Raw genomic sequence first — 12961 nt, forward strand, 5'->3', positions numbered from 1 at the left:
CCAGAGCCTTGTGTGTTAACAGATTTGTGTATGTGAGGGGCTGGCATATATACAGGTGTGTGCGTGGGGGGACTGGCATATATACAGGTGGGGGGCTGGCATATATACAGGTGTGAGGGGGGCTGATATATACAGGTGTGTGTGGGGGGGAGGCACTGACATTAACAGGTTTGTGCGGGGGATGACATATATACAGGTATGTGGGGGGCTGACATATATATATATATATATATATATATATATATATATATATATATATAGGTGTATGGAGGGCTGATATATACAGGTGGGGGGTGGGGCTGACATATATACAGGTGTGTGGGGGTGCTGACACATATACAGTTGTGCGTGAGGGGGCTGATATATATACAGTTGTGTGGGGGGCTGACATATATACAGGTGTGTGCGGGGGATGACATATATACAGGTGTGTGGGGGCGCTGACATATATACAGGTGTGTGGGGGGGCACTGACATAAATACAGGAATGTGGGGGGGTTGACATATATACAGGTGTGTGTGGGGGGCTGACATATATACACGTGTGTGGGGGGCTGACATATATACAGGTGTGGGGGGGCACTGACATATATACGGGTGTGAGGGGGCTGACATATATACAGGATTGAGGGGGGGCTTGGTGAGTAAAGGTGAGGTGGCCGGTGTTTGTATTTGGTGGGATGGCCCGTGGGCAAGCCCTGGGGAAGGTTGGTGGTCAGGCTTGGGGGGGGCAGGCCTAAAGCTGTGTAAGGGGCCCAAACATTTCTGATGGCTGTCCTGCAGATACCCCTCTCCCCAACATCCCTCTCCCTCACCACCACCAGAGCCACACCTTCTCCTTGATGCTGCAAGTATAATACAACTCACTTGCCCTACAATGTAAGGCTGTTGTTTTGAGATCAGGACCATGCTATATTGGCCCACTTCCTCTGGAAACACCATTGCATTTCTGGTGGTTATAATGGCTGGTATCATTAAGAGCTCACTGAACCTCTTGGCAAACAGGATCACTTGAACATTACAGGCAAATTGCTGTGTGGGTTTTAGATTATTTGTAATCTCAGTTGAAGAGAATAGTAGACAGCCAGTAGCTATGTGATGCTTATGAAATTATAAACTTGTATACAACGCAGCACATCATTTCAGTGATATTATAATTTTTTCTTTAATTTTGCCGTATAGAATATGCATGAATCTCTAAAGATGTCAGTGCATATTGCATAGCTTTTGTTAATCTGCATAACTGATCTCCATGTAATTAATCAAATCATGTCAAATCCTTTGGCAAGGTTTAAAATAGCTGGACAACTATTAACTGTAATAAGGACTTGCAGATGGGTAACCAGGAAAATAGTATCACATCTTCTACACTTGATAAATAAAGACTAGAGCCAAATTATTGGTAATTTTTAAAAATCTCTATGACTTTGTTAGCAGCAAATCATACTTTGCATCCAGTTGTGAAAGGATATCATCACACTGCATTTGTATTAATGGGAGCGTTAAACCATCAAATATCTTTCTGATAGAGAATTACAGAATTAAGTTCCAAAGCCAAAACTATGTGTTTTTAATTTTGGACAGCCAGTTCTATCCCTGCTGGGGAAATTTACTCTATGGGGGTTATTTATGAAAGGCAAATCCACTTTGCACTGCAAGTGCACTTGGAAGTGTAGTCGCTGTAAATCTGAGGGGAAGCTCTGAAATGAGGGGAAGCTCTGCTGATTTTATTAACCAATCATGTGCAAGCTAAAATGCTGTTTTTTATTTTCCTTACATGTCCCCCTTGGATCTACAGCAACTGCACTTCCAAGTGCACTTTCAAGTTCAATTGCAGTGCACTTGTAGTGCAAAGTGGATTTGCCTTTTCGTAAATAACCCTCAATATGTCTATTCTAGTGGCCATTGTCACTGGCAAAGGAAGTGAGGGAAAATCCTAAATGTTGAATTGTCACTGGTATAGGAACAATGTTCTAATGGGGAAACTTGCTGTGATAACTGTCTAAGATGGGATTTTCCTTACTTTGGAAATAATACTTTTAACTGTCTACATGGCAGAAAGTGAAGTAATTCCTTCCAATGAGACACAGACATGAAAAAAAAAAACTGACAGAGATTCTAACCATTCCCTAATCGATCCAAAATTCAACAAAAGATTTTGCTTTAGAGATTTAAAAAGCACATACAGGCAAATGATATCTTTAAAATCAGAAAACTCTGGCACTTTAAAAAGATTGATAATTTATATGAAGACAGAAAAATTATATGAATACATAAATAAAATTAATATATTTACAGAACTGTTACCTCTATATCCATTGTTGGATATTTACGACCCTTATTTTTTCCAAGACATTTTGTTTTACCACCTTCCAATAACTGGCACCAGAAGCCTTTTTCTGGACTAAACCTAGGGGAGAATATTATTAAAAAATTCAATGATTTTTAATGCCATTTTTAGGTTACTAACAGTTGACTGTTAAAGTCATGATTGGATTGTCATAAGAAATCAAAATAATTTACACAAAAAATTTGGGATACTGGGGTAACACATGAAAATCTTTTAAGTATGTTTTCATAGCCAATTGAATAGAGGGCACAGCTAGGTAAATGCATAAATACAGTTTAAAACAGAGCCATCAATTTGAATTGCCTACAGATGCTTAAACTTATGCTTTCACTATACTTTCCACACATCTGAATGACTATTATTAAAAAGGGAGCATTTCAAGTGACCATTTTTTTTAATAATAGCTAGTTAGTGGTGCAGTATGGGTTGGTAAACACTAGGGAAAAGAGGCCTAATATTAGGGTTGCAAAATGTTTGGTTCTTTAAGAAGTCATGGGCAGATGTGGGAACTGAACCTCATTTCACTAGGCACATCTTCCTGCAGAGTGAGACAATCTAGGCTGCAAATTGCTGGCTTATGGCCAGACGTATGCAAATAATAACCTGGCAGCATGCACTAGACTTTGTTTAATGTGTGCTCTGTTTCACTGACGGTAACTGTCATTATAGAAAGTTCATCTACCTATCTCACTGCTCAATAATCTTTCAGGGTGATAGAGGTGTCTTACTATATTTTTCATAGTGTGCTATGCTATGTTTTGCCAGCCCTTAAACTGACAATATTATTGCACAGAAGCATGACTTTCTATATTTCACATACAGAAGAACCTCAGTTCAACATTTAAATGTATTTAAATGATCAATAATAGGTTTTCATCAAAACCCATTGTGCAGTATGCAAAGTGTTATGTGCAGTATCCAATAATGCACAATGAGCACACCGGATCACCCTTCAAAGCAGAAAACACACAATCTCTAAAAGATACATTGTGCATTCTGTTCTTAGTGAACTAGTAAGAGGTATTTTTTACTTCTTTTTACCAGCTGAGTATTACAAAGGGCAAATTAAATAATTGCCCCAGGGACCGAGCATTAATGAATCAATAGCAGAGAATATTTTCTATTACTCACTTATCTTCTAGATGAGCAAATAATGAAAAAAAAAATGAATATAATTTGATTTAAAAATTTCAATGAAAGTAATAGGGTTTATTTAATATTCCTAATTCACTATACAGTACGTGGAAATAATACATTTAAATAATATAACACATGGTATTTCATTAAACTAACAAACAAAAACAAATCTATCAAAAGACAGCTAGCTATTTCATGTTTTATTATTAACATGAAAATGTGCAGTCTGATGTTAGATTTTTAAACCTTACATACAAACAAAACAGAAATCTGTATTTCATGATGGAAAACACCCATAAAAATACAATTGTCTGTTTTGTAATATTCTTACCCTAAGCAGTTCTCATTAAGGCTCTGTCAAGAATATGCTTGCAGTTTTATTACAAGAGATCTATTTAGATAATTAAAACAAATTGAACAATAGATGGAAAAGTACTGACACATTATTTAGAAATATTCCACCAAGCATTGTTGAACCAACAGCTTTACAAAACTTTACAAAAACTGGATTTTAAATTATTAACACTCGCCAACAAGTATATTTACACAGAGCTGATCAATTAACATGCATCTAATAACTGACAAGTCTATACATTCCCTTTTAAAGTGTGTATATACATCCAAACATTATTAATGCATTGAATAGAGAGGTGAATGGTTATAACAACTCCTGAAATATTTCTGTTAACTGTGTCCTCTTGGGGACATTTTCCTTTACTTTCTGCCCTGGAGACACACCAGGAAGAGAGAGGAAATCTCACCAAAGTGAGAGGATTTTTTTTCTCAGACAGTTGCCAACAGAACAGGTGTGCCCATTAGAAGAGTTGCCCTCAACTCCTGCTCTGGTGGCAACTGTAAATCTTCAAATTTCACATAATTTTCTATCTCATTAACTGTGTCCGCCCTGGAAGAATTTACCCCCTTCCTGACCAGAGCACTTTTTGCGTCGCTTTAACTGACAATTGCGCGGTCGTGCGACGTGGCTCCCGAACAAAATTGACGTCCTTTTTTTCCCACAAATAGAGCTTTCTTTTGATGGTATTTGATCACCTCTGCGGTTTTTATTTTTTGCGCTATAAACATTTTGCTATAATAAATATCCCCAAAAAATCATAAAAAAAACTTTTTTTTGCTCAGTTTAGGCCGATACATATTCTTCTACATATTTTTGGTAAAAAAAAAATTGCAATAAGCGATTATTATTTGGTTTGCGCAAAAGTTATAGCATTTACAAAATAGGGGATAGTTTTATGGCATTTTTATTAATAATTTCTTTTTTACTTGTAATGGCGGCGATCAGCGATTTTTATTGTGACTGCGACAATATGGCGGACACATCGGACATTTTTGACACATTTTTGGGACCATTGTCATTTATACAACAATCGGTGCTATAAAAATGCACTGATTCCTGTGTAAATGACACTGGCAGTGAAGGGGTTAACCACTAGGGGGCAGGGAGGGGTTAAGTCAGTACTAGGGATGTGTTCTAACTGTATGGGGGATGGGCTAGCTGTGGCACATCACTGATCTCTGCTCCCGATGACAGGGTGCAGAGATCAGTGACACTGTCACTAGGCAGAACGGAGAGATGCTTGTTTACATCAGCATCTCCCCGTTCGTCCTCTCCGTGAGGCGATCCGCGGGACCCGCGACCCGACTCACGGAGCTCCCGGCTGATGCACGCACCGCCGGGGGCGCGCACGCAATGGCACGGCGGGGAATTCTAATGGGACTTACAGGTACTCCCATTTGCCCAGCCGTGCCATTCTGCCGATGTACATCGGCGTGCGCCAGTCGGGAAGTGGTTAACAAAGATCACCAGGACAAATAGAGGGAGTGAATCTCCCCAGAGGGGGCATGAACAGCAATATTCCTCCAGATGAAGCCACAAGGTAACTAGTAGAGGTGGAGCCTGGCGGTGGAATTCTTTCACTACAAAGGCACTTTTGTTTTTTATGTCACTTTGGAACTGCCGGAGAATAATAAATGGAGCCAATTTTGAAGTAGCCACGTTGGAAGGATACTGCACTTTATGCAGAGCGTGCCTGACACTTAAAGGGCATACCAGGAATTGCTAATGACTGCTGTAGAGCCATTCTTAAAGGAGAATTGCACTGCGTGAAAGGTGTGTAGAGTTTAACAAGGAGGTGAGCATGCATTGCATTCGGTGACGGGAGCACTTTATAGAGTGGCATGGAGTCTCAGTGAAGCATGCTGGATTAGAAAATCTCTTTTTTGCACCTTTATAGGAAGATCGTTCACATGTATGTCACAAATGGACTCCAATTGAATTTTGTGCACTTTATGAACTTTACTGTATGTTGATTTAGTTTATATGTTTGGTTCACCAGCAGCGCTATCACATTTTATTACAAGAACAGCAATAAAATCCTGACATTGGATGGGACATGGACAGAAACAAACACTTAAGTTCTAACCAATGTCTATCCTTAAAGCAATATTAAAGTCTTGTTTTTTTTAAAATAACAAACATGTAATACTTACCAGCTCTGTGCAGCAGTTTTGCACAGAACAGCCTGGATCCTCCTCTTCTCAGGTCTCACGCCAGCGCTCCTGGCTCTTCCCTCCTGCCAGGTGCCCCCCAAGCTTCTTGCTGTGGGGGCACCCAAGCAGGCACGCTTCCCAACCGCGTGTGTCCAGAGCCAATGCCTGGATCGAAAGGGGGCTCAGGTAAGTATTAGGAGGCTGGAGGGGCTGCTTCACACAGAAGGTTTTTTACCTTCATGCATAGAATGCATGAAGGTAAAAACCTTGTGCCTTTACAACCACTTTAACTAAGAAAATTCCCCGTGTAAGCATGATCTTTTTTGAAGCATGCAACTTCGGTAGCATGCTGCTCTTGGTACCATAACATCAATGCAACTAAGCATGTTCTGACAGTATCATGGATCTCTTGGTAATATGGCAGCTATGGAAGTATATAAGCATACATGTAATCTCTGCTAATATGACATTACTAATGTTGCACCTGTAGTAGAATGGTAAGATGTATCTCAGGTAACCACATTTGGGAGCATGACCCCACTAGTAATGTCTCCTTGTGGAATGGAACCTCTGGTAGCATTGCACTTCTTGTAATCTGCCCTTCTGGTACCATGGTATGGTAATGTGATCCCTCACTAACCACATCTAGTAGTAGCCATATTTTGGACTTGCTTTGTAATGTTGATGTTTTGCAGCTTTTGCAAGCAGCTTCTTTAGTTCTAATGAATGGCTAACTAACCACATCAGTAACTTTCTGTCTTGGGTCATATCTTGGTAACATGACACCTCTTATAAGTTATTCAACCTAACAAAATTGGCCCTCATGGTAACATCTCTGGTAAGGTGACATTGAATTTGGTAGTATGTCCGTATTGCCATCTCTTCATGTTCCTATCAGTATTTCAGAGGGTTGGATTACTGCATGAGCACTACATTCTTTTTCTGAAAACAAGTGAACCAAGTTCATGCATTCATACCTGATTCATTGGGGCTGATCTGCTGAACTTGTTTTGTTATTTTCCGTTCATTTTCATATTACTGTTTTTATAATCCTAAATGTAAGAAAGTGTTGCTATCCCCGAAATGGTACTAGCCTACCCCACCAGGCATATGCAAATATGTGGGTCCACAGCTTATTTACACCAGAGGGGTGCCCACCAACAAAAGTGTTTTTCTTTCATATAACACAACTTAGGCCTACATAACACAATAATTAACTAAATTGATCACCACTGACTTAATCTGTAGCATACTTAAGGTGGTCAAATTACAATTTTTAAAATAGCACGCTGCAATATACAGTTGTTCCATTTTTAATGTTAGATTATACACATTTAAAATAATTTTGCTTTTGGCAGTGTAGCGGGAGCCTCTAAACCCGCCCATGGCCCTGCACCTCCCACCGGCCGCTACTGGGACTAACACAAACACTGACAGGCTCCCTGCAGGGAGAGCGTGCCTGCCAGCGGCTGCAGGGGAATTCCCCCTCCCTCTCCTCCTCTCACTATACAGTAAGTGAGAGAGATTCTGTCAGGGCTGGGCTCACCCCTTCCTTCTCTGAGCTGACCTCTCAGCTGTCGGTTAATTGCCAGCACCTATCTCTCCACAGTGACTCACCTGTTGATGATATCCTGCTCGTCAGTCCTGCTCGTCAGTCCTGGGGAGGGAACCAATGGAGCTTCACTGCAGAGGTGCAAAGAATTGTGGGACATGTAGTCCCCAGCATAGGCAGCCCCATAGTAATTCCTGGGGACAGAACTACACAGCCCAGCATGCCCTGGAGGAAAAGAAAGAAAGGACACCAAGAGGCTGCCTGGGAGCTGAAGAGAGACCATGAGGCAAGGGAAAAGACTGGACCCAGGGGAGAGGTGCTGCCTCCCATGTTGGTATGCCATTCCTCCCACAGATCCATGGCCAGTCGGGGACATCCTGCCTGAGAGGGGGATCCTAAATGAATTCTCCAGGTGCACCTTTACAGACGTTGTGAAGTGTTCCGGTTGTAAGGTAGCCAGTCGGGCTACCTAAAGAGCCTGCCTGCCAGGACATCCTCCTTTGGACCTTGGTCGCAGGATTGGTGAGCGGGCACTTGCCCATCTTACAGAGACACCGCATGCAGAAAACGTTGCCTATTTGTTTTGCCTACACCAGTAGAACACTGGGCTGCACTCATCCTTTGCCAGGCAGTAAAAGTGTTCTTTCTGCTCCAGGAGTTCCACAGTACAAATTGCATCATTCCTGCCAAACAGGAGCCTAAGTGCACCAACTAAAGTAACTAGCTAAAAATTCAAGGCCTTCTTCTTCCAAGGGACTGATTTTACTGGTGCCATACGGGCACACACATACACCCAGGGCTCTGGATATATAGCGAATGAGAGGGTTGATCTGACTGGGGAGTTACATTATTGAACCAAACTAGGTACAGTGTTTGTGGTTCTTTGGGCCTGTGGTGTCAGAGGACAGAAGGGAAAGGTTTGACATAAGAAAGGGTCATTCCTCTGCTCTCCTCCTACCTGGACTCATAGAGCCCAATTTAACAACTTCAGCCCCGGAAGGATTTGCCCCCTTCCTGACCAGACCATTTTTTGCAATAGGGCACTGCGTCGCCTTAACTGACAATTGCACGGTTGTTTGAAGTTGTACCCAAACAAAATTGATGTCCTTTTTTTTCCCACAAATAGAGCTTTCTTTTGGTGGTATTTGATTACCTCTGCGATTTTTATTTTTTGCCCTATAAACAAAAAAAAGAGCAACAATTTAAAAAAAAAAACAATATTTTTTACTTTTTGCTATAATAAATATCCCCCCCAAAAATCTAAAAAAACGATTTCTTCCTCAGTTTAGGACAATATGTATTCTTCTACATATTTTTGGTAAAATAAATAACAATAAGCATATATTGATTGGTTTGCGCAAAAGTTATAGTGTCTACAAAATAGGGGATAGATTTATGGCATTATTATTTTTTTTTTTTACTAGCAATGGCAGTGATCTGCAGTTTTTATTGGGACTGCAACATTGCGAGAGACAGATCAGACACTTTTGACACTTTTTTGGGATCACTGACATTTATACAACGATCAGAGATAAAAATAGCCACTGATTACTGTATAAATGTCACTGGCAGGGAAGGGGTTAAATCTAGGGGGCTAAATGTGTGTCCTAGGGATTGATTCTAACTGTGGGGGGGATGGGACTGCCTGAAGGAGGAGATCGATTGCTGTTCATACTTAGTATGAACAACAGATGTGTTTACTCACTCCTGACAGAACTATATAAGAGGTTGCTGCTCAACACGAACTGTTATTAGCAGACCAAAATAAAAAGAAAGAATATGTAAAGCGCTACCTCCTTGCGGAAATTGAAAATAAAGTGCTATATATTATAATCACAAATTACATTGAAAATGATGACCCCCTAGTGGGAGTATTAAATATAACACAAAAATATATTGCATGAATCACAATAAAAATAACGTGTGCAACCAATGACCTGTAGTGGATAAAAGAAATATAACACATATATATATATTAGATAAAGTCCATCAATCCAGTAATATATTCTGTTAACAAATGTTTGTGTGGACGGTAGGGATGAGCAGAACACCCCCCAGTTCAATTTGCAGCAGGAACATGTGAACAGACAACAAATTTGTGTGAACATGAGGACACCAATAAAGTCTATGGGGCATGAACATGAAAAATCAAAAGTGCTCATTTTAAAGGCTTAAAAATATCGTGCCTGGGGGGTCCCCTTAGTCTGCCTGTAAAGTGGCACATCTTTCTCATGTGTTTTACTGTGCCCACAGCAAAATTACATTTCCAAAGGAAAAAATTTAATTCAAACTTGCTACCGGCTGTAATGTATTTCCGGATCCCGTCAATACAGATAAAAATCAATGAAAAAAAACGGCGTGGGTCCCCCACAGTCCATATCAAGCCCATGCCAAAATTAAAAAAAAAACAGCTTGGGGTCGACCCAAAATCTATACCAGGCCCTTAGGGTCTGGTATGGATTTTAAGGGGAACTCCAGGCCAAAATTAAAAAAAAAGATATGCCCCCCCCAAAATCCATAGCAGACTTTTATCCGAGCAAGCAGCCATGACAGGCCAGGAAAGGAGGGGACAAGCGAGCAGCCCCCCTCCTGAACCATATCAGGCCGCTTGCCCTCAACATTGGGAGGGTGCTTTGAGGTAGCCCCCAAAGCACCTTGTCTCCATGTTTATGGGGACAAGGGCTCATCCCCACAACCCTTGCCAATGGTTGTGGGGGTCTGCGGGCGGGGGGATTTTCAAGGGGCCCCCCCAGATCCTGGCCCCCTATGTAAAAGGGTAGGGGTATATTGTACCCCTACCCATTCACCAAAAAAGTGTCAAAAAAGTAAAAACGACAGGAGACAGCTTTTGACAATTCCTTTATTTAAAAAAAAAAGTGTCCCGCGGCGTCCTTCCATCTTCAACCACGGCGCCCTATGGACCCAAAAAATAGGGGAAAAAAAAGCTCTGTCTCAATGGGATGCGTCCCGCCGGCTGCTGTCTCTTGGCTTTGATAGCTCTTATATATATATATATATATATATATATATATATATATATATATTAAAGCGGTTGTATACTTATTTTTTAAACTTTTACGCACAGGGGATTCTCGGCTGTAAGCATTTGTTTACAGAAGATATCACTGGATTGATTAACTTTATCTGATATATATATATGTGTTATATTTCTTTTATCCACTAGAGATTACTGGTTGCACACGTTATTTTTATTGTGATTCATGCAATATATTTTTGTGTTATAATTAATACTCCCACTAGGGGGTCACCATTTTCAATGTACAGTGGAACCTCGGTTTGCGAGTAACGCGGTTAACGAGCGTTTCGCAAAACGAGCACTGTATTTCTAAAAATTCTAACTCGGTTTGCTAGTGTTGTCTCACAAAACGAGCAGGATTCAGGCCAAAAGCGGTGTGCAGCACTACTTTGGCCTGAGGTGGGGGGTACCGGAGCCAAACAGCACCGATCGTCTGCGTTTGGAAATGCACATAAAGGCTCCAGGACAGTTCGGCTGACCTCGGCAAACCTCGGAAAGGCTTGTGAATGGAGTCTTTCCAAGGTCAGCCGAAGTGTGCTCGGGCCTTTTCGGCCGTTTCTGAGGCTCTCCGGCGCCTCCTGCCTCTGGCCGCATGCAGTATTGCATCCCATTGAAGTCAATGCGGAACAAATTATTTTAGTTTCCATTGACTTCAATGGGAAAACTCGCTTTGATATGCGAGTTCTTGTAAGGATTATGCTCGTAATCCAAGGTTCCACTGTAATTTGTGATTATAATATATAGGTCTTTACTTTCAATTTCCGCAAGGAGGTAGCACTTCAAATATTCTTTTTTCTTATTTTTCAGTTATACTGCTACCGTTTGTTCCATTCCTAAGAAATTTCACATTAAAGATAATTTCTGGGTTTTACTATAATTTGTGTCTTTTCACTGTGGTGTTCCCATAAACGTTATTGCCAGGTGTGCCAGAGGGGTTGAGACTGTTCTTGGTGTTGAGAGGCAGAGTACAGAACCAAATATACTCAATCGGTTCCTTTGGGGGTAGCACTACAGTAGTAAACATACTATTACAAAATATTACCAAAAATTTTATAATATTATCATACCAAACCCAAGGCAGTTATATATTAAATAAAATAGGGCTATAAACCAGTTTATACATTGATTTAAAAAATCATTAAAGTGACCTTGTCAGCGCAAACATAGTCTCATAACATGGATGACAGCGGGGTAAACCACTGTGCACAGTGGAGGGCATAGGAGATCGACACTTTTGTTATCATTGGCCTCTCAGGAGCACAGGATTCTGCATAGTATTCCTTTTGAATGGACCAGAATTTGGCAACACAGACAATAGGAAAGGTTAATATTTACTGTTATGTTTTGAAGGTATTGAAAGGCTTACTTTAAATGTAACTGACCCTGTTTAAAACTGCATGAATGTGTCTTTATAATAGCTTTCAGTAATCCCTTGTGCAGCAGGGCTCAGATAGGAATAGGGAGGGGCATCACTGCCGGCCACTCAGGCTCTACTTATCTGCAAAGTGCTGCCAGTTTATCATCTAGAGATTTTTGACAGGACAAAAGTGCAATGTGATGATCCCATCAATTGAGAGATGCTCTTTAACTATCCAGGTAGGATGGGATGAGTTGATGACCAAACTGTAATTTAGTGCAGTGCAAAAGACATAAGCGAGGTCCCTTTACCCTAAATATATGGTCTGGCAGAGGTGCCTGGATGACTGGCTCTATAGAATTAGAAAGTTATTTGGCAAATAGCCAAATGAGGTAAATGTGACTTAAAAATTATTATTTTTAAATTTTAATAATGGGTTAGTCTTCTAATTGATCTCTGTAAAATACAAACTTCTACCAAAGTCTGGATTATGCCTTTCACTTTTCTGGTGCCAACTTGATCAATTTACTGTAAAATGTGAGAGATTTCTCTGCCTACAGAAGTTCTGGTGTTCGACAGATGTGCTTAGTGTTGCTTCCTTAGAACAGTTCTAAACTATGTCAGGTTTACTTTAACACATAATCACTGAAGAGAACTTTAGGTTGGCCTACTGTGTCAGTGCACCAGGTCCCTTGCTATGTATTCTTATAATTCTTATAATATTCTTATAATATTAAAATAGATTGAAGACATACTAAGATTTTCCAGGCACTACTCAGATGTATTCCACATACCGCGTGCAAAATCTGGTGCACAGAGGCGAAGCTTGTAGACCCCGATGCAAAAGCTGACCTGGGGCCCACCATTACCATCTGCTGCTTTTACAGTGCACTTGCCCCGTCACTTTGTGTAGGTGAAACTGCTCACTCAGAGCGCCCAGGATGGGACTTGGTGGGCCACTGCGTTTACTGAATTACCTACACAAGCTGACACAGTGAGCACTTTTCCCCACTGACACGG

At 40.8% G+C, this 12961-nt stretch overlaps 1 protein-coding gene across 2 annotated transcripts in view; it reads right to left on the bottom strand.

Moving 5' to 3' along the window:
- The window catches only part of LOC141111122 (bifunctional heparan sulfate N-deacetylase/N-sulfotransferase 4-like), a 761202-nt gene that overhangs the window by 24193 nt on the left and 724048 nt on the right, over positions 1-12961 (bottom strand). For both annotated transcript variants that reach the window (XR_012236388.1, XM_073603162.1), the window contains exon 13: positions 2308-2410. Coding sequence is in view for 1 of the 2 variants with exons in the window: in XM_073603162.1 (XP_073459263.1) it covers positions 2308-2410 (103 nt within the window). In the remaining variant the exon portion in view is untranslated. The remainder of the gene's footprint in view (positions 1-2307; positions 2411-12961) is intronic.

This window comes from Aquarana catesbeiana, linkage group LG01, assembly GCF_042186555.1.
Source record: "Aquarana catesbeiana isolate 2022-GZ linkage group LG01, ASM4218655v1, whole genome shotgun sequence".
Taxonomy (NCBI): Eukaryota; Metazoa; Chordata; class Amphibia; order Anura; family Ranidae; genus Aquarana; species Aquarana catesbeiana.